The sequence below is a fragment of the Phyllostomus discolor genome, chromosome 5, assembly GCF_004126475.2.
Source record: "Phyllostomus discolor isolate MPI-MPIP mPhyDis1 chromosome 5, mPhyDis1.pri.v3, whole genome shotgun sequence".
NCBI lineage: Eukaryota > Metazoa > Chordata > Mammalia > Chiroptera > Phyllostomidae > Phyllostomus > Phyllostomus discolor.
This window is the reverse complement of record NC_040907.2, coordinates 146554850-146577400: the sequence shown is the minus strand read 5'-3', so window position 1 is coordinate 146577400 and position 22551 is coordinate 146554850. Positions and strand designations below refer to the sequence as shown.

At 39.4% G+C, this 22551-nt stretch overlaps 2 protein-coding genes across 3 annotated transcripts in view; one reads left to right on the top strand and one right to left on the bottom strand.

Moving 5' to 3' along the window:
* The window catches only part of MARCHF5 (membrane associated ring-CH-type finger 5), a 56283-nt gene extending 52230 nt beyond the window's left edge, over window positions 1-4053 (bottom strand). The window contains exon 1 of the mRNA XM_028512310.2: window positions 3693-4053. Coding sequence (XP_028368111.1) covers window positions 3693-3727 — 35 coding nt within the window. The 5' untranslated portion in view covers window positions 3728-4053. The remainder of the gene's footprint in view (window positions 1-3692) is intronic.
* Window positions 3956-22551, top strand: part of CPEB3 (cytoplasmic polyadenylation element binding protein 3) — a 180634-nt gene continuing 162038 nt past the window's right edge. The window contains exon 1 of one of the 2 annotated variants that reach the window (XM_036026994.1): window positions 3956-4051. The gene's annotated coding sequence lies outside the window, so the exon portion shown is untranslated. Of the gene's footprint in view, window positions 4052-4123; window positions 4293-22551 lie in introns of those variants that run through there. The other variant, XM_028512301.2, reaches the window with a different exon arrangement.

The following is a 22551-nucleotide window of genomic DNA, read 5'->3' as shown; positions in this document are numbered from 1 at the left end:
ATTTAATTCCAAGAGCTGCTCTGTAATTGACAAAATTGGATAGAGGTGATTAAAGACATGATGTCAACTTACAAAGAGAATGAGAAGTTGCTTTAATGGAAACTAAGATGGTTATATAAATCAGAAGACAATATAGTATGATCCTGCCAGAGTATTTTCCAAAGGAATGTATATCTGTGGTTGACATCCTCACAGAGTAAAGATTCTAAATCACTTTGCACTAAAGGAGGCAGGCAGGGAACATATTATTCTACTTGCCTTTCCTTCATCTGACTGTTCTGGGAACACTGGCATCATGCCCTGCCTACTCACCAGGTGCAAATAAGTGATGCAAATCAACGTAAACAAATTCCTGAGTGTTCACTGTGAGACAGGGTACACAAAAATTAAATTTCCAGAAGCATTTCTGAGCAGGCCCAGACCTTGAATCTGAGGTCCATTCCTATAGTTTGTTATCCTTTGTATTCTCTTCATAATCCTAATTTTGAGAAATATAATAACAGATGCCTCCTTAAAGAAGTGTGACAATGAAGGAAATACAAACTGACCATGGTTCAGAAAGCTAAATATATAAAGGGTTTTAGTTTATAAATGGTTATTATTTCAAGTCAATGACTTGTGATCCCAAATCATTCATGATGCTAAAAAAAAAACACCACTTTCCCCACTACCCTCAAACAACTGTTTATTGACAACAATTTAAAAGTTTTTATAAACAGTTGCTTATTGTTTATAAAAATGAAAAGCAAAAAAAATGAAAAGCAAACTATGTATCTACACGTGGGTATACTCTTTCCACCTACAAATACTGCAATAATAAAATGTATCAAGATAAACAATTGCTAAACTAAGTTTATTTATTTCACAAAAGACAAGTCAACTTCTGATATGAATAAATTGCCATTCATTTAAAAACCTTGAAAGACTAAGTGGTATAAACTAAACATACCATTCAGGTTAACAATTAAACACCATCTTCATCGTATTTGACAGTTTATGGGACACAAACCTCACTAGAATTTAAGCTCCATATATTTTTTGGTTATATGCACTACCACATACCAAGGACCTAGAATAGTACTGAGCATATGTAGGCACTCAATATTTATTAAATAAATTCAATAAGTACAAATGTTTAATTCACTATAAAGCACCTACCTTTTAATCTAGAAGTCAAAGAACAATTGTGTATTATATTATTTCCTTATTCTTCTTAAGGATAAAAACTGCATTGAAGTCAACATATGAACAAGTTTTAGAGCTCAATTCTGTCCTTCAAAAATTGCCACCCAAAGACCAAGCTGGGGGAAAGCCAAGTCAAGGCAAGAATTATGGGCCCCAACAGGCTGTCAGCATTCCTCAAATGAATCCATCAAGAACCTTTGTGTTCAACTTGCATTTTGGACAGTCCTAGATTATGTAACTATGAAAGAGATGGGGGGGGGGGGGGGAATTGCCACACTGGTTTGTTACAGTAAAATCTTAAGTACCTTCTGTGTGCTTAATATATGAATAACGTTTTATTGTTTTATAAAGTGCTTACACCTGTCATCATTTGATATAATATAAAGGTAACTCCAAAATTGCAGAGCTAGTTAAGTGGCAGAATAAGAATTTCAAGATTTTGGTCTCTAAACTAGCCCAAGTTTTTCGCACTAAAGCGTACTACCTCTTACCACAAAATAATCCCATAGGATTTAAGGTAGTGTTTTCCAACCACAGAAGAAACATCTGGAAAGCTTTTGAAAATAGAGATGCTCAGGACCCATCCTCCCAAAATTTGTAATCTAATTGGTCTTGAGCAAGCCATCCAGCTATACTTTTAAATGTTCCCCGGGTGATTCTATTGTGGAGGCAGGTTGCCAAGTACTGATTTAATAATAGATAATAAAGGTCTTTGAATGCCATCTTAAGAACCTACCTTGAGCTATGTCAAAAAGGTAAAGATGAGGGTAAGCTAGTATTATAGTCACCTGCTTCGGTAAATGCAACCAGAATTTCCAAGTTTCTGTTGAGAAGTTTTAAATGGCTCACTAGCACTCCTTGGCTTTTTACTTTTATGAAAATCTCCAAAGAACATATGAAAGCCAGGTCAGCTTTTAGACACACAAACTTTTCTAAAAGTCACCTCCATAAAAGTGAAAGCTCTAGGCGCTCAGATATTTAACTATCAAATTATAAAATATCCTGCACAAGAATAAAGTCTCATCTGATTGGAACTGGCAGTGGCAGGAGGTAGCTTCTCTGGGCTTATTTCTTCAGTAGTCCTACACAGTTTGCCAGTATGCTAAGTTGTAATTAAAAAATCAAACAAACACACAAACAAAATAAAACCCTGGTAAATTATCAGACCCCCTAGACAACTGGGGGAAAAGACTAAAATTTAAAAAATGGAAAAAAAAGTCATGCAATTGTTCATCAAAATAAATATGTATTGATAACTTGCAGAGTACAAGGCTCTATTTTATGGTTCAAAATAAATAATGATGACTAAGTTTCTGCCTTCTAGTGGCTTACATTAAAAAAAAAAAAAAAAGGAGTTGTCAATACAACTTGACCTGAATGCTCAAGGTCAGTTGGATGAATCACTAGGTCATCCCAAGTGAAAAAAGTACCATGATTTCTACTAATTTAGATGTCTCAAAAATCTAAGTTCCAAAGGAAATGTCTCATTTGGGGAGGAGATGCACCCTTGGGTGATTTGTATTCTGGATGTGGCAAATCCAAATAGCATTTAACTGGATATAATCTCAATTAAGGGAGGGCTTTCATTTAACACCTTACAGTTGGATCTTTGCTCAGCACAAGGAGCTGTACCACTTGCTGAACTAGGTGGCAAGTGGTGCCCTGAGAGTTGTAAGCAAAAATAAACATTATAAATTAGCCTGTAGCATTGGCTATGCCACAAAACTTAGATCTAGCTAGGGGGAAACTGTGGTTTAAAGCTTCAAAAATTCAAGGTGGAACCCAAGGACTATAATTTGAACAGCAGAGGGCGATTCATCTGCTTTCACAGCACCCCCAGGTATGGGCAATTGGCCCCAACATAGACGAAACTTTCTCGTGAACTCAATGAATCTCAAAATAACGCTAAGTGTTCAGTGTTGAGTTCGTGTGGTTGTTTTCTATAACCTCTACTTTGGTCTGACCATTAAAGCTCCCTTGTGGATACTCTCGACCTTACAGTACAGGCGTGGGGATGGCATGAGGGGGAAGGACGGCTGAAGTCATCCTCTCAGTCTTTCCAAAAGATAGCTTATCCTTGTTTTTCGGAAAGAGTCTTAAAATTGTAGAAGGATCATTTCCCTGAAAGATGGTCTGGTTCTTCTGGCCAGTGACATCACTAACAAACACGTTACAACATAGTTTGGGGGGAGGGGAGTAAGAAATAGAAAAAGAAACTAATTCTGGGGGTTAAAACGAGTCCCTACCATTTCAAAACGGCATTCCAACAATACTAGACGCTTCTTCCTGAGTTTCGCTTTAAGTCGGCGCAGCCAGGCCGCCGGCTCTGTCCCCCCACCCCGCCTCCCTCCAAGTACGAACCGCAAACTTTCGGCCCCTCACGCGGCCCCCGGGCAGCCGAACTCCTCCCCGCACGCCCCGCTCCGCTGCCGAGCAGCCTCCAGGCTGACGCGGGCAGGGCCCGAGCGGCTATCCGCGGCTCGCGCGCTCCCCCAAGCTGCCCGTACCTGTCCAGCATCTGCTGTAGGGCTTGGTCCGGCATCTTCCGCGGAGCCGGGGCACTCGCCTGTCCAGTGAACCCGGTCAGGGCCGGGCCCAGGGACAATAGCACTGAGAGGTGGCGGAGTAGGCCTCAGTCCCGCGACAACCGGGAACCGGCCACCCAGCCTCCCGGGGCAGCTTCGCGAGCCCGGCGGCGACTGTGCGCGGCCTGCGGACGCCTGGAGGAGGTGGCGGGGAGTGAGGAGGAGGAGCCTGGGGCGGGGAGGCAACGTCCGCGGCCGGGGTTCCTGCCCGTCGGCCCGGGGTTCCGGTCCATGGACCGCGGGCGCCGAGTTGCTGCCGGCTGAGGAGCTACCTCTGTGAGGTAAGAGTCACCGCCTCCGCGCGCCGGGGTCGCGACGCAAGGCGGCCCAGAGCAGCCTGGGAGATGTAGTCCTCGGACGGTCCCCACTAGAGGCTGCACAGCCAGTCCGGACCACCGCCGCCGCGCCCGTCCCCCGCCCGGCCGGCGCCCTCCTGTTTCCTTCCTCCAGGGGGAAAAATGTGCTTTGGGCCGCTTTCCAGGAAGCAGCAGGATGTGCCGCTCCACTGTCAGTAGCAACAAGGTCAGCCCTTTCTGCCTGTTTCTTTCCTGCTCAGCTCTTGCCCTCAGGTGGGACCGAGCCAGGTGAGGGGAAGGGGCTGAAGGGCCGTTTCTCCTAGGGGTCCGCAGCCCCGGCCGTGGCGTCGGTCACTGTGGCGGGTTTGGGGTGGCACAAGTGCCTTCTGAAACCCTAGACTCCTGCCGCGTCCGAGTCTATTTTGGGGAGTCACACAGCTTCGCAAGGGGTCGGATGCTCTAGTCCGTGGGGCGGGTGGGCAGGGGCTACCTTGACCAGCCAGTTCCCACCCGAGTCATTATGTGTTTGGGGGTGGGGTGCGGGGAGAAAAGATGATCTCTGCCTCTCTAGGAATCTTCTAAAACGTGTCTGGGCTTTCAAGGGCTCGCCGACAGTCTCCAAATGGGACGTGGTCATGAATAAACAGCTCTTGCTTACTCAGCTGTGGGTTGTCAGGGATGTTTGTTTCTCTCTGTTGCTGGTCACTGTTAACCATTTCTAGTCGCCTTGACACCTCCAAGCAGGTGGATGTGTGTGTGTGTGTGTGTGTGTGTGTGTGTGTGTTAAGATGGGGGTGATCAAAAGGGAAAAATCATAAATCACTGGTTGGGTTATTATCTGACGCTCTAGGGACAGCTTTGGCGGGAGGAAAGAGCTATTGGCTAAAACGAATGCGTCTTTTTGGGCAACCTGTGGAGTCCTCTAGCGTTGTGGTTAGTAGGACGTCTGGTAGTTTTTCCTTGATTATGCCTAATTTCTGCTGGAAGATATTTGATTTTTCTTTAAGTTAAAACGTGTATTTTAAGCTACTTTTTATGTAGAATTTTACTGTCAGCTCTTAACTCTCTGTTTAAAGTTTGTTTCCTGAATATATTTGAACTAGAGTGTACATTGCCAGGGAGGAAAAATAACTTGTGACCAGAAGTTCATTTGGCCTCCAGTTTCTGAAAGATGCTTTTATGAAAGGATTTGGAATTTTACATGGTGAATTACAATTAATGCTTCACCTTTTTCTTATGGTATGAGAAACAGGCCCTCCACTCAGATAGGGAATAAGTGTTTATTTAATCAGGGTGTTTGGTATTTTCAGTTCCTATTTATTGCTGTACTGTGTAAACCTTCCCTTACTGTATATCTCTGAAGCGATCGCCAGCCACAGGAGATGGATATATGCATTCCTCTCAAAAAATAGGTTTTGATCCTGGCATGTTTACTAAATAGGCCAATGCAAATTCAGTTTCATGATTTACACTAAATGTGAAGGAATTCTCACCTCATCTTAGAATTTCTATATGAAGGCCAAATTGGAAAGTAACACGACACAGTTCTTTTGATAGCAAAGCTGTGTGAAGATTAACCTTATTATTTTTAAAAAAGGATTCGATATTAGCGTTCACATGAAAATTATGTTTCTTGGCTCTGCTACAAATCCTTTGAAATAGAAAAAAATAAATGTTGTTTTACATCTTAGCAGTAATTAGCCCCGACCTACTAATTTCACTCCTTGGTATCTACCCATGAAAAATAAAAACATATGTCTACACACAGACTTGTATGCAAATGTTCATAGCAGCATTATTCCCAATAGCCAAAAAGTGGAAACAACCCAAATACCCATCAACTGAGAATGAAAGTATTCTAAAATTGATACAGTGATGATTGAACAGCTCTGTGAATATACTAAAAGCCACTGAATTACACCCTTTAAATGGTGAATTTTATGGCATTTAAATTATATATCCATAAAGCTATTTAAAGTAATACCAGATAAAACCTTAAAATCCATTATTAGTACACTGATTCAATATGTTATCCATGTAACATAATATTTATATAGCTGAGCCATCAGTTAGGACTCCCCCCTCCTCCCCCAGAAATCAACTCTACTAATTCAGCCCCATCTAGGGGACATTCATTATTGTCTGGAGGTGGTTTTGATTGTTACACTAGGGGATGCTGCAAGTATCTGGTGCAGAGACCAGGGATGCTGCTAAATATACCATAATGCATAGAATAGCCCCTCACAACAAAGAATTATGTAGCTCAAATGTCCATTGAGCTAAGGTTGAGAAACCCTGAGCTAACTTGGGCAAAAGGAAATTCATTGGAAGGGTATGAGTGCACTCACAGAATTCAAAGTGAGGCCGGAGAACCAGGCTGGAAATAGTTAAGTACCAGTTACCCTAGAGAATCTTGGTATCAGGAACTTTCCATGCTCTTGTTCTGGGTTCAACACAAGAATGAATAAATTCCAGTGTTTTTATTCTGCTTCAGTTCAAAATTGAAGGAGGGAGTATTGAATCAATCTTCCTTGTCACTTGACTAAGGGAGGGCAGTATACCTTGAATAAAGGCAATTCCTCAAAAGGAAGAACATTCATTAGCAAATACCTATTGACCATATATTTATGTTCCGGGTACTTTAAAATTTTTATTGATTTAAAAAATATATTTATTTATTTTTAGAGAGAGGGGAAAGGAGGGAGAAAGAGAGGGAGAGAAACATCAATGGGTGGTTGCCTCTTGTGTGCCCCCCACTGGGGACCTGGCCTGCAACCTAGGCATGTGCCCTGACTGAGAATTGAACTGGCTAACCTTCGGTTTGCAGCCCACACTCAGTCCACTGAGCCATACCAGCCAGGGCTTGATTTTTTAAAAATTTTGAGAGAGAGAAAGAGAGAAACATCAATTTGTTGTTTTACTTATTTATGCATTCATTGGTTGATTCTTTTAAAAAAATTTATTGATTTCAGAGAAAGAGAGAGGAAGAAATATGATTTGTTGTTTAACTTATATTTGCATTCATTGGTTGATTCATGTATGTGCTCTCACTGGGATCAAACCTGCAACCTTGGCTTATCAGATGACACTCTAACCAACTGAGCTACCCAGCGAGGGCTCCATTGGTTGATTCTGGTATGTGCCCTGACTGGGGATCACATCCTCAGCCTTGGTGTATTGGGATGATGCTCCAATCAACTGGCTATCTGGCCAGGGCTGTTCCAGGAATTTTTTAGATGCTTGGGATAGAGTAGGGCAAAAGAGACAAAAATACCCTCATGGAACTTATTCATATGATGCTAAATCAGTGCAAATCTTTAAGGAATAACTTAAAGAATTTAGAGTAGTTGCAAAATACCAACACCAGTAACTACTGCCTACATGTTTAGTGAAAAATGCATAGAGTAGATTGTATTTATAGTATTAGCCCATTTACTTTTTTTTTAAATTTAGCAACTATAAGTAGGTAGATTGCTAGGATATATAACTTTTTAAAAATATTACCTCTGGATATGGGGAGAGGAGGCTACTTTTCATTTTACTTTCTTATGATGTTTTCATGTTTTACCATGGGCATGTATTTTATAATTCAAAAAGAAAATTTGTGGTGCACATGAAGGATGATTAATGGCTTCTCAAAGTCACAATGTTGTGGTGTTTTACTTATTATAAAAAAGCAGAAAGGCCCTGGCTGGCGTAGCTCAGTGGATTGAGCGCAGGCTGCGAACCAAAGCATCGCAGGTTCCATTCCCAGTCAGGGCACATGCCTGGGTTGCAGGCCATGGCCCCCAGCAACTGCACATTGATGTTTCTTTCTCTCTCTCTCTCTTTCTCCCTCCTTTCCCTCTCTAAAAATAAATAAATAAAAATTCTTAAAAAAAAAAAGCAGAAAGAAAGAGCATCTGACTGGAAAGTGAGACTTGTAATCATTCAACAAATATGTGTTGAGCACCTAGCTGCCTTAATTCCTTTTTGGAAAGGGTGAAATAAATAAAATATCAAGCAGCAGCCATGTATGAGACATGCTGTGAAGTGCCATACCTGGTAGAGGATTAAAATTTGAAAGAGATCTAACAACTGCCTGCAATAGATGCTTGTTGGGATGTACTTATTAAACACCTAATATGCGACATGTGCTGGCCCCTTTACATTATCTCAAATCCTAACAACAGCCCTATCAGATGGGTGGCTATGTCTCCCATTTCACAGGTGCGAACATTGTAAATGGGAAAGAGGAAGTCATGGCAAATAAGTGGCATAGTTGATATTTGAATCCAGGTGTATCTGACTGCTGGAAAACAGTGTATTATTGTAGTATGTGAGTAGTTAATTAAGTATTAATATCACAGGATTACCCATGATTAATTTTTAAAGAACTTTACAGATAGGTAACCCCGGAGCTCAGAGAAGAGAAAAGAAGTTACTGCATATTAGAGTAGTCAAGGCAGGCTTCCTGGTGGAGGAGTTGTTTGAAGGTCTTGAAGGAGGAGCATATGGATGTGTAAAGAGAAAGACAGAATGTCAACCTTTACAGAATGCCTGCTTGAGGCCAGAAATAGCTCACCTAATCCCCATAGCCCGATTTGAGAAGTGAGGAAACAGGGCTTCTCTTACTCCTACCCTCTGCCAAGGATAGGCAATTAATAGGCATTCATTTTTGGTGATCTGATAGGTGCAACGTGAAATTTTATTATTGTAGTCAATGTTTACCTCTATTTTATACCTTCTGGGCTTTACATCTTGAGTAAGATGAATTCATGATAGAAGAGAAAGTGTACATATAAACTAATAAACTAGGACACAGTCTTTTAGAAGTGTAGATGTTCGGCATAGTTTTCTTCTACCTAGGGGGTTTTAGGCCTTTAGGGGGGCATTATATTTAACACCCTACACTTTAGGGGGTCATTGACACCCTACAGCTGAAATCTCAACTTGGTAAGTCTGAGGAAGATCACCTATTCAATGATTTATTCAACATCATTTCCTGAGTTCCAGCTATGTGCCTCCGACACTGTAGGAGATATTGGGGTTAAAAAGATGTGAATAATACATTGTTACCCTGTTCTTTCCATTCTGTTGTTTACAGTTTAATGGAAGAGATATGTAGTCATATATTTACAGTATATGGAAATCCAAGCTGATATATATGCACATACTCCCCAAAACCTAGGAATCCTCCTTGAGCCACCCTTCTTCCTCATCGTATACCCCTACCCTTCAGTCAGTCAGCAGGTATGGTCCATTTATCTGCTAAATAGCTCCCAAATACATTTATTTGTGTCAATGTCCCTGTCTTCAGTCCCCTTACCTGTCATCTCTTACCTTGGACTACTTACCAGTCTCATAATTGGTCCCCTCCATTCACTTTTATCCCCTTTAGTTGATTTGACAATTGACCTCTCCAGTCTACTTTTTCTTCCTTTGATTTATTAGTAGAATGACCTTCTAAGAAATGTAGGACTGATCATGTTACTGGCTTGAAATCCTTCTCTGGCCTGTTTAAATCCTGGTGAGAGGGAGCCAGTAGAAAGCATAAACTTAGCAATTTGGAAAAAAGGGAAATAATCTATAAATTATGACTTTCATAATTTAAGCTTCATGAGGGCAAGGATCAGACCGTATCTACTTTGTTCATTATTGTATCCCTAATGCATAGCACAGTGCTTAGCTCATGGCAGGTGTTCAGTAAATATTTAGTAAATTTTAAAAAGAGAGACACTTCTAAGGCCAGAATGAACCCTGTGATGTTTGACTGGAATTGGAGGTATCAATACAAACTCATGATTTTATAGGCATATAAACACACACAGACGTGTGCCTACATATGCTTTGTAGTTCTATCTGCCTAGAGGGCCTAAGGCAGTCACACCCCAGAACCAGTGAGTATACCGACTGCTATCTCCAATAAAGGGAACCAGGACTCTTTGGAGAAATTGCTGCTTCTGGACTGGGGCAGGAAAAGTACATAAGACTGAACATCTCCTGCGCCAGAAAGTAGGGATATGCTAGAAAAATGATAGGGACATATCAAAAGAACCCAGAACTTAACTTGTAGATACCCCAATGGCCAAATAGGAAGTAACATAAATAATAATAGTAGTGAATTATAACCCACAGAATAAAATATGAATTTATGAGTCCATGCTAATGCAAATAAACAAACCAGGGAGAAGGAAAAACTCTTTAGTAATAGTAACACTTTAATTAATGTAAAAGGTTTGGTTATACCAGGAAATCACCACTTGCAAACACCACAGGGATAATTGATGCAGGCAAGAATCATTAAATTGGTGCATGAAAGTATGTTGAAAAAAAAAAGAAAGTATGTTGAAAAACAGGATATTCACATAGAAAATATCTTCCCAAAGATATTTAAATAAAAAGGGAAAACTAGTAACTTTACAGTGGCATAATCTGGCAGACACTACCTTAACCCAGTGATCAAAGTTAACATCACCACAATAGGACAAATCCACATCATATTTCTTCTAAAACAATGCACTAAAAAAGGATACAACATCACTCCTGTTCTATGACTACCAAGTATGTATGACCTGAATTTATGCATGAGGAAATGTCAGATACACCAAAACTGAGGGACATTCTACCAAATAACTGACCACGCTCTTCCAAAGTGTCAAGCCCCATATTTAAAGGAGACATGATGACTAGGTACACTATGTGATCCTGGATTGGATTCTTAGAAGAGATTTCGGTGGGCCAATAGGCAAAATAAGGTCTGTGAATTATATAATAGTATTAAATCATTGTTAATTTTTTCAATTTTGATAATTGTACTGTGGTCGATAAGATGTTAATATTTGGAGAATGTGGGTGAAATTGTAGGGAGATTTTTTTGGTAACATTTTTGTAATTCTGAAGTGATTTCATAATGAAAAGTAAAAAAAAAAGTAAAATAAACCTTACTTCAAATGGCTTTGTATTGCCTTTACTTTCTTTCCCAAGCACCCACCCCCAATCTGTCTTCAGTTTTCTAGTTCCTCCCTGAACCCTAGCATGCCAACTATTGGCTTTTTTCTTTAGTTCCTTGAGTATACCATGCTTCTTCTCTTCAGAGCTGGAAAGTAGGAAGAAGCATGGTATTCTCTTTGCATGGAACACATTTTTTCTGAACTTTATTGTTTTGTTCTTTAAGGCTCAGTTTACTGGTTTTAGAAAACAGTGCCATGACCCCCAATCCAGGTCTCCACATCATACGGTTTTATAACATCTGATACTTTTTCATAGCATTTTTATCACAACTGCCATGAATTTTTTTAGCATGCAATTGACTGTTTAAAGTCTCTCTCACTAGAAATTAATGTTCATAAGAGATGGAGGGATTCTGCATCCTAAGGTTATGACCCCAAGAGTGCATAGGCAGTAACTGGCTGATTTAAGATGCAAAGATGCAAGTTTCTTTTCTTTTTTTTATTGTTTGTGCTGTTATAGTTGCCCTAGTTTTTCCCCCCTTCATCCTCCCTCTGTCCAGCCTGCTCCCCAGTTCCATAGTCAATCCCCACATCGTTGTCCATGTCCATGGGTCCTTCATATACGTTCTTTGATTGATTTCTTCACCACTTTCAGTCCCCATCTCACTCCTCTCCTATTACCGCTATCAGTCTACTCTATAATTCTATGCCTCTGGTTCTATTTTGTTCATTAGATTGCTCTTATGAGTGAGATCATATGGTATTTGTCTTTCATTGAGTGGCTTATTTCACTTAGCATAATAGTCTCCAGTTCCATCCATGCTGTCACAAATGGTAAGAATTCCTTCTCTGCTGCATAGTATTTCACTGTGTAAATTTGCCACAGTTTTTTAAGCCCCTCATCTACTGATGGGCACTTAAGCTGTTTCCAGCTCTTGGCTATTGTAAATAGCACTGCTATGAACATGGGGGTGCATTAAGTTCTTTGGAATTCTTAGGATATATTCCCAGCAGTGGAATTGTTGGGTCAAAAGGTAGTTCCATTTTTAACTTTTTGAGGAAATTTCATACTGTTTTCCACAGTGGCTGCACCAGTCTGCATGCCCACCACCAGTGCACTAGGGTGGGGAAAAGGAGACTCAGGTTTGTTGCTTCATTTGAGGACAAGTCTGAGAGACCACCCCAGCTCTACAGCCCATCACAGGATCAGCTGAGTATTCAATTGCAACCACTCTGGAGATCAGTGTCTCCCTCTGTGCCTTCCTCATTTCATTGCAGGTATACTTGCCAGTTTTGTCCTGCCCCAATAAGTCATTTGCCTGCAAAACCTGGTCTTAGAATTTGTCTGAGAAACTCAAGTTTTAACACTATCTAATCTGCCTCCTCTCTGAAGGTTGCCATCATGGAACCTCCATGTGTGTGTTTGTTTGTTTTTCTCTCCCAAATTTAAAAAAATCTTTAACAAGTATACAAAAATGTGCCCAAATTAAATGTACAGCTTGATGAATTCTCAAAAACTCTCAGCGTATTTTTATAGAGAAAGAAAAAGAAAATGAGTGTGGATGGTGTGTGAACCACCTACATTTACAAGTTCCTCATGGGAAAAGCTTAAAGAGGGGGGTGTTGCCAAGGAAAGTCGGAAGCTTGTCAGATTTTAAAAGAGCAGTTATCTTTTGGTTGACTGCAGTGCATTTTGAAATGAGAGGAACATTTTAAGTATACTTTATAATAAATTTAGGTGACGGGTGTAGGGAGGGCCGGGGGGTGTAAGGATAATGAGTATCAAGAACCAGAGGAGCCCTGGTTCTTGATACTCATTATTTTTCCCCTGGTTGGTGTGGCTCAGTGGATTGAGTGCCAGCCTGCAAACCAAAAGGTTATTGGTTCAATTCCCATTCAAGGCACATGCCTGGGCTTTGGCCCAGGTCCCCAATTGGGGACATGCGGGAGGCAACCAATGGATGTATCTCTTGCACATGGATGGTTCTGTGCCTCTCCTTCTCCCTTCTTTCTCCTCTCTCTAAAAATAAATAAATAAAATAAAAAACAAGTGCTAAACTGCCATTCTCAGAGTATTAAAGAAAAAAAGAACCAGGGGAAAAACTGAATCATTTCACTAGGAAGAGAGAGGAAAAGATAATCTTTTGGAAAGTCAAAAAATCAATAAATCAAATATGTCAAAATATTGCTAAAAAATGTGAGTACTAAGATTTTCCTATGAATTAAACTTAATATTTTACTACTCTTTTGATTTTAAAGTAAAATTCCAAGAATCCTTCCATGATTTTGTATACCAGTAATAAACATAGCTCTCACTGAGGATGTTCACTTTACTTTCTGTTTAATTCTTTAGGTACCTACCACCAGCACCCTCATCTTGTCCTGCCTGGATGATACAATAGCTGACTTCCTAATCAACTATCTCTCTGTTTGCACTCTTACACCCACCATGGTCCGTTCTTCACACAGAACCCTGGTGGTTTTTTTAAGCCATAAATCATCTCACGTCACTGCCTTGCTCAAAACTCTCCAGGGGATTCCTATCACACTTAGAACAAAACCCAAAATTTTAATTTAGCTCAAAAGACTCTATATGACATTGTTCCTGCCTACCTTTCAGACCTCATCTTGTACCACTTTCCTCCTTGTTTACTTGCTCTCTAGCTATAGTTGATTAGACAGATGGTCTGCCAAAGCTGGGGTCAGAAAACTACAGCAGGGGCAAAATTTTGCCAGAAGCCTACTTTTATCCTGCCAGGGAGCTAAGGATGGTTTTTAAAATTTTAAAGGATTTTAAAACAACTGCAATGAGAACAAAAACAAAGAAGACCTTATGTGACTTGCAAAGACTAAAATATTTACTGTGTGGCACTATTACAGAAAAAGTCTGCCAGCCTCTGATCTAAAGGCTTATTCCTACATTAGGATCTTCACGTTAGCTGTTTCCTTCACATCCTTCACATGAATGGGTTCTTTTAATTCAGGTGTGAGCTTAATTTAGGTGTCATTTCGTCACTGAGGTCTTTAATAACCATCTAACCTAAATACCTTGGCAGATTCTCTCAATCACATCACTCTTTTGTCCTTTACAGCACTTACACTTAACTGATCTTTTCTTATTTTTATTTTTTCAACAATCATTCTCCCTTACCTCCATGAAGGAAGATCTGTGTTGAATGAATGACTTTTGCACATTATTTCTGCACATGAAGTTTTGGACTCTGTTTTCTTTTCTTTTTTTTTTTTTTGTTCTCTCTGGGAGGACCTACACTGCAAATTGCAATGAAGAGGCACTTTAGAAAGGAGAGGCAAAACAGTGCCTCTCCTTGAGAGGAGACAAACTCTCTTCCTCCCTCTTTCTTCCCCTAGGGGAGGCCAGTACTAGAAGAGAGGGATGTTTCAAAGGGATGTCTTTAGGACTTCTTATTTTAAAAAGGAAAAAAAAAAAGGAAAAGAAACCTTTCTTCCTTTTATGTTTTTTTTTAAGAGGAATTTTTCAAGATGGTAATTGAAGTCTCATTCTCTAAGATGCTCTGAGGCTTTTGGGTGAAGAGTTTAAGTAGAGGCGATTCTCTGGGAACACTCCAGAGCCTTTCCCCTGTTCCTCCCCCCAAGCGTTTATGTCCTTGCCTTCTTTTTCCCAAGCTCCAAGAGTCCCTCCTTTGCCTCTATAACTTGTTTCCTGAGTCTACACAGCCAAGCTGGCTCATGTCTTCCACAACTCGTTTCTACCTCTGTGACTTTCTAAATAAACTTTTGCTTGTTTTGGGGGGAAAAAAAGTTTAACTAGAGAGTTTAAAAAAGTTTAACTAGTGTTACATCCTCTACTTGGATGTAACACTAAGAGGAGCCAGGCCTGGGCTCAAAGGAGACAAGGAGGACAATCTGAATAGAGCTTGTTCAGTCTGGGTGATCAGTAATGGGGGAGAAAGATAAAGGCCCAACGACCACAGGTCCTGGATTTTTCTGAAGTTTAATTATGTTAGATCATTAGGCCACACATTTTTACTTTTGGTTTAGAAAAAAAATATGGCCACTAAAGGAAGAAGCAACAAGCAGCAGAAGCTTGATTGTAAAGAAAATGTGGGCATTGATGTTACTCTTCTGGGTTGTGGCTGGGTGTGGCATGAGGAGAAGGATGAGAGTTAAGCTTCAAAGCTTGAGTTTTTGAGTCATAATAGACCTGAGTTTATTCACCCACTAGTTAGGTCACCTTGGGCAAGTTATTTAGCATTTCTAAGCCCAGGTTTCCTTATCTGAAAAATGAGAAGAATGATAGTTTCTATCTCTTAAGGTTATTATGAGGATTAACTGATAAGGCACGTACACTGTGTAGCTAGATGCCTACAGGGTCTGCCATCTTTGTGTAAACATCATTGTAGTCCTCACCACCAGTTGCTGAAGAAATTTTCTGACTACATAGCCTTTGAAACTAATAATAAAATTTGTATTCTGTGGCAGTTTAAAATATGTCCCACTGTATTTTGCACAGGAATGTAGGATATGGAAAGAGGAGGGATCAGATAGGTCCGGATAGCAAGGTTATTGATGCTAGAATAAGTATGGGCTTAAAACAACTCATTTGACTCCCAATATTAAGTGGAAAGGAGGTAAGGAAAGGTCCACACCTTGAGTGTGGACCTTTCAGATAAAACCATTTGCATGTAAGTATTAGCTTTGGATTTCATACATTGATCTTTAATGTCTCGATGTCTATTTAAAATCCCCTCATACATACTAATACTGCTTATATAGGTAGGGTGGCTGTTATTTTCTCTATTTTATTGTAGAGGAAACAGAGCCTGAAAAATTGAGAACATGGGTTTTAGAGTCATACTGTATTGCCATGATTTGAATCCTAACACCTCCACTTCCCAAAAATATAACTTAGCATAAGTTACTTGAACTTCCCAGACCCTCAATATCTTTGTCAGTGAAATGGGGATAATGAAGGGACAGCCTGACAGGATTGTGTAAAATTATTCACCATGTAAACAAAGTACATGGCATGTCAAATAGGATGTGCTCAGTAAATATGTTATTGTTATCTTTCAGGGCCAGCCCGCTAATAAATGCTAGTATAAAATTTAGATAATTGGATTTCATATCCTATGTCCTTTCCACTCACCACCTCCCGTAATATAAATAATGTTGACTTCTTGCCATTGTGGTGATGTCATGAACCATTAACATTAGGGTGGGTGGTCCACCTTGATTTTCCAAAGGTAGTAGGAGATCTGTGGAAAGTATCCTTCTTGGTACAGTTGGCACACATAACTTTCGCAGCTTCCTCAGTAAGAGAACACAGCTACAGGACAGAACTACACCAAAGACTCTGGATTTTGGTCAGCTGGTTGGAGCAAGTGTTAAGGATACCGGTCTGCCACATGACATAGCCTACATTAAACTGAATCAATGGGAGTCTTGTAGTATGGTTGAAAAAGCATGCTAACAGTGAGTTGAAAGGCTTGAATTCTAATCTTGGATCTACCACTTATTAGCTATATTTTGCGACATCTCTGAACCTGGGTTTCCACATCTTTTTTTTTTTCCTTCCAGTTTTATTGAGGTACAGTTGACATCCAGGTAGGGATCCCAGCAGTCATCCTCAGTGCTGTCACCTGTTTATACAATCCTTTTGTGGAAATTAGGAAAAGGTGCCTCTTTTTTCCTAGCAGATGCAGCTCTAAGGTTCATGAGCTTGGGGAGCAGAGCATGTACTAGATTCTAGTCTCCACTAGACTCCTTGGCCAGCCTTTTGGTGTGTTATATAATCTGCAAAAGTGAACATGAGGGGCCCTGTCTATGTCATCTGCCCTCTGCACAGGACTATTAACAAAGAGGAGATAATAAAAGTAAAGGAGTTTAGTAAAGTGTAATCCTCTCTGTGAATGTAAGGCATTGATATTACATAAGTGCTACTTGGTTTCAAATAGTAGGTACAAGGGCTTCCTGGGTAGACACAGTGACCATTGATTGCCCTTCCATTTGTTCTGATGATCCCTGTGACTCAACATACACAGCACCTGTTAATTACTGGCTGTTAAAGCAGAGATTGTGGCAAAAAAGGTTATTTTCCCAAAACTTTCAGGCCTGAATCAGCCTTGCTTTCTAGAATCCTGAAGATTAAACACATTTCTTTTGATGATTTATCATTTTCAAGAAAATCATGCTGTTTTAGAACATTCTGGAGTAGGACTGGGTCTTGCCCATTGGTGGAATTTGGAACCCTTTGGTTAGAGCTTATCTCTGGTTTTCAGGCAAAGGTCATTATATAAAAGCTTTGTGTCAATGGGAGAAAGAAAAGTTGCTGAACCACAGTTTGCCCTCTTTTCACACCTTTGAAGCCCAAGCTGTCTCCTGGGCTGTATGAGTCAAATAGGACAGGAGGACCTCCTTTTACGAGTCACTAACCAAAAGACAGCTTTATAGTCAGACAGATCTGAAATTAGGTCCTAGTTCTGACACTACCTTGTGTAGGTAAATCACCTTTCTAAATTGTCATTTTGTCATTTGGACTTACAGACAATAATAGTATTTACTTCATAAATTTATTACATAGATTAAGTGAATATTTGCAAAGCACTTAGCATTGTATCTAGCAGACAGTATATGCTCCACTTAGCATTGTATCTAGCACATAGTATATGCTCCATAATTGTTAGTTCTTATTATTAAGCTTCCTGCAAGGTATTCTACCAGACTCTGTGGAAGTACAAAAGCATAAGTTGTAATGCCTTCTCCCAAGAAGCTTAGAATTGTAGCTGGGGAATTAACATAACTGTACCAGAAAAGGTAAATAGAAATGCGAAGCAATAAATGTGTGGTACAGATAGATGCTATTGTCAGGGAGTGGTGTTTGAACTAGGATCTGCAGGAAGGTGAGGCTAGAATAATAGAGTGGTTGAGAAGGGCATTCTATTTGGGGTCTGTAACAGCAAGGCTCCAGGACCATTAGTAGTTCAGCTTGTCTAGAGACGGGGGAATAATGCCATCTGTGATCATAGATTGGGATTAAAGGGGAGAGCCCTAAATACTAAATACTTGGATAGGTATTTGATTTTTGCCCCGTATATAATGATGGAGGGACATGATGAAACTTGCACATGGAAATATTCAGTAGACAGCTGGGCAGCTGTTGGGGAAATGTTCAAAACTGTAGCTAAAACTTTGGGGATAGAAGTTGAAAGTGTGAAAGCTGGTGATATCTCTAAGGCCAGCTCCTTAAGAGGTGCTTGTTGATTTCAGTTTAAAGAGGGCAACTTTTAAACAGCATTTAAAGTGAAATGGTGAAACTGTTGGGAAATTTGGAGAACAACTTAAGCCATTAACTGGGTAGGATTTGCTTATCTGAAATCTTCTGAAATAATTTCGGAAGTGGAGTGTCAGAACTAGAACCTGGTATTCGAGAATAATTTTTAAATGAACTTAAAATATAAATAGCAGTTATTATAGGAGGATAAATGACCCAGATAAAGCTTAACTATATTTTCTGAAATCATTCTGCAATCTTTGAAGTCTCCAGAGGGTTCTTATTACTGAGTTATCATAAAGACAGTAGGAAAATGAATAAGCTATCATTGACTAAAGGGTGGTATGTTGTATCAAAAAAAGTTTGTAAAGGAGGGGACATTCTGGTAAGGGGACTCATTTTGCCTTTGGATAAAAACTGAAAGTAGTGTGGAGTGCCTTTTTAAAGAGTATAACTTTAGTTTCTCTATAAGTACACAAATTTTGATGCATAGAACTTTTTTATGTAAAAATATATAATCTGAGCATTATTCAGACCCAAGATGAACACATATAGGAAATATACATGAATATTTTTTCTACTTTAAAATTGAAATATAGTTGACATAAGTACTATATTGCAAAAGGATAACCACAGTAAGTCTAGTTAAGATCAGTCATCACACAGTTACAATTTTTTTCCTTGTGATGTGAACTGTTAAGATCTACCCTCATAGCAAATTTCAAATACACAATATAGTAGAATTAACTATAGACACTATTCTGTATGCTAAATCTTCAGGACTTACTTATTTTATAACTAGAAGTTTGTATGTTTTGACCACCTTCATGAACATTAGATTTTAAAATAAAATTAATTGCAATTGAAGTCTACAAACATAGGGAACATAGATGAAAGCTATTTATCTTTTTTCTCAAATAGAATACACACATGTATGTCATAATTTGAAATGGAATCTCCAGCTAGTAAACATAGACTGTAAGTATTTAAATTTACCTTCGCTAGATTAAGCAGAACAAACAAGCAGAAAACCTCATAGACAGACAATTGTATGATCATTGCCATAGGGAAATGGGGGTGGGGGAAGGCAGGAGAGGATAAAGGAGAGATAAGTGGTGATGGAAGGAGACGTGACTTGGGATGGTGAAGACACAATACAATATACAGATGATGTATTATAGAATTGTACACCTGAAACCGATATAATTTAATTAACCAATGTCACCCCAATAAATTCAATAAAAAACTAAAAACAGATAAATTTACCTTCACTATTTCATTATCATCATCTTACATAGGTAAGATGAAGAAGAATGACAAAGTATTATTTAGGATGCTGAAAATTAACCTTATTTGGCATATCAAGAGAGTAGAGATGTTTTTCTGCAATATGTTATTATCAGAATAGTAATATGTTATTCTTTATTATATACAGTATTCATACATTGTTTTCATGGTGGAAGTTCAGTTCTCAAGGAAGCATATAGTGTTGCAGTCTTTCTTAAATAATTTGTCAATATGTATATTAAGCCTTAATGTTATGCCTTTCAACCAAGTAATATTTTTCTTTAGAAATATGGCTTAAGGAAACACTCAGTTTGGAAAACAGTGGAAACTTGTAAACAAATGTCCTGCAACATAAGAAAGAGTAAACCAATTGCACCAAAATTAATATTTTGTATGAAATATCTTCATTAAATATCAAATACACTGTCATTAAACATAGGCATGCATGGCAAGAGTATGTCTCTTCATCTAATGTTAAAGGTGTGCTCTGAGCCTCTATAAACTGAGGTAAAAGATACTTTGTTCTTTGATTTGGTCAACAAACTTTTATCTCTATTTTTCAGGCTCAGTGCCTGGGTTACAAATATAAATATAGTCCTAATCCCGAAACTATTCTAGAAAAGATATGTAAACAGATAATTACACAAAAGTATGAAGAATATTGCAGTAGAGGTATGTGAGTGTTACAGAGATGTATGAAGGAGGGAGTGAGCAATTCTGCTCACATGGTCAGAGGAAGCTTCAAAGAGGTGACATTTTGACTGGGTTCCAGTGGGTAAGTAGACTAGGTTATCAGGAGGTAGAAAGATTATTTCGGGCAGAAGGAATATGTGCAGCGGCACTAAAGTAGAAGAACATGGTCCATTTATGAACCTGTAGTAGGTATAGTTGGGAATAAGAATAGGAGAACAACTTTGTGTTTTATCCTCTTGGCACGGGGAAGGTAATTAAGAGTTTTAGGAAGCCCTGGCCTGGTATCTCAGCTGGTTAGAGCATTGTCTTGTACATCAAGGTTGCAGGTTCCATCTCCCATCAGGGCACATCTCCCATCAGGGCACATACAAGAAGCAGCCAATGAATGCATAGATAAGTGGAACAACAAATGGATAGTTTTCTCTCTCTTTTCCCCCTCCCTCCCTTCCTCTCTTTCTTTAAAATCAATAAATAGAAAAATCAAAAAAGTTTTAGGAAGGGGCATAACATGGTAACAATTGTGTTTCAATGATTACTTAGGCTTTAGTATGGAGGCTGCATTTGGAAGGGTCCTAGATGGGAAATATTAGGATATCACTGCCATAATTTAGGTTAAGTATTATATCAGCTGTGAGTAAAGAGGAGGGGGGTGTCAATCAGAAATTTAGGAGGCAGAATTAATAAGTTTTAATGACCAGTTGGACTTGTCTCTCAGTGAGGGTAAAGGGAAGGGACAGAGTCATGTTGAGATTCCTAACTTGAGTGACTAGATGAATGGTGGCATTATTAAATAAGATGAAGATAAGTAAACCAGGAATAAAGGCAGAAGTGCATTTGTGGGAAAAGAGGTGCTGTAGGACCCTCAGCTAGAGAAGTTATTAGTTATATGGCGGTTTGGAGTTTAGCAGAAAGATTTGGTCTGGTACCCTAGATAGTGACGAACTTAATTTCCCGGTTCATGAACATAACATTGCCTAGGGAGAGTACAGAATTAGGAGAACCCCGGGAGAAGCTATATTTAGTGGCCAGGAGACTGAGAAGAAACTTTAGAAGTGAAGAACCAGGAAAGCAGTGTCTTCAAAGAAAATGGAATTCTGTTCTGTTTTCTACTGCTGTGTAACAAATTACCATAAGCTTAATGCTTTGAAACAGCATCCATTTATTAAATTACAGTTGTGTAGGTAAGAAGTCTGGTACAACATGAGTAGGTTCTCTATTCAGGGTTTCAAATCCATTTTCAAGCTCATTCTTGTTGACGGAATTGCAATTATAGGTTACTGTTTTCCTTCTAGCCTGGAATCTTGGAGGACCATTTTATAAATCTGCTTGCTACAAGTGTTGTATGAAGGATGAATTGCAGATAAAATTGAGAACTGAAAAATGTCAGTTGGTCATTTGTAACTTTAGTAACATCAGTAGCAAGGGGGATTATAGCAGGATGGTAGAGAAAGAAGCCAGATGCAGTAAGTTTGGTAGTTAACTACAAGTAAGAAGATAGAATTAGGATTTAGAGGTTTCTTTCAAACAGCCTATCTGGAATGGAAAGGAGAAATTTGGAAATAATTAATGAACTAGGTCTCAAGGAAACTAGGCAGAATGTGCTTTAGACTACAGATGGAGGGGTTAATTGTGGATCTGTATGGGAACTCAGCTTCCTCTGAGATAGGAAGAAAGGAAATGTGGATGGGAGATACAGATAAGTTTGTAAGGGGGAACTTGGTGGTAGGCAGCTGAGAAATTGAGCACGTTGTTGCCACATAGCCTCAGTTTTCTGTTAGAAGTCAGAGACAAGGTCAACGAAAAAGTGGGTGAGGTTTTGGAATCGCCACTTTGTGGCTAGGAGAACATTCATACAATTGTTGAATGAATGAACTCAAAACTAATGGACCAAGGCAAGAAACCTAAAAACTCCTACCTGGCTCACCTTGCTCCCTTTTTTGTTCCCTTTCTTTTTCCTTTCTCTTGTTCTGTTCTCAAACTTAGTCTGATTTAGAATTGCATAACAAGTCCTCACTCAGTGGATATAGACTTTCTGCTTGTAAATTACTTTAGACTTTAATAATCTAAAATCTTTCTAGGTGACCTAGGGGATGTCTAACTTGCCATAGTTAACTAAAATTATTCCCCTCCCTCCAGTCTTTGAGGGCTTTGAAATCAAGGGACTTGCTTCATCCTTGCATGTAGTGCCTCTCTAGCACAGGTCTGGCACATAGGAAGCCCTCAGTTTATTTCTCTAGCTTAGGTGATCCAGACTAATTTAATGGGAGTATAACAAGAATGCAGAAAACTGCGTTAATTTTGTTGTTTTCTAAATTTCCAAA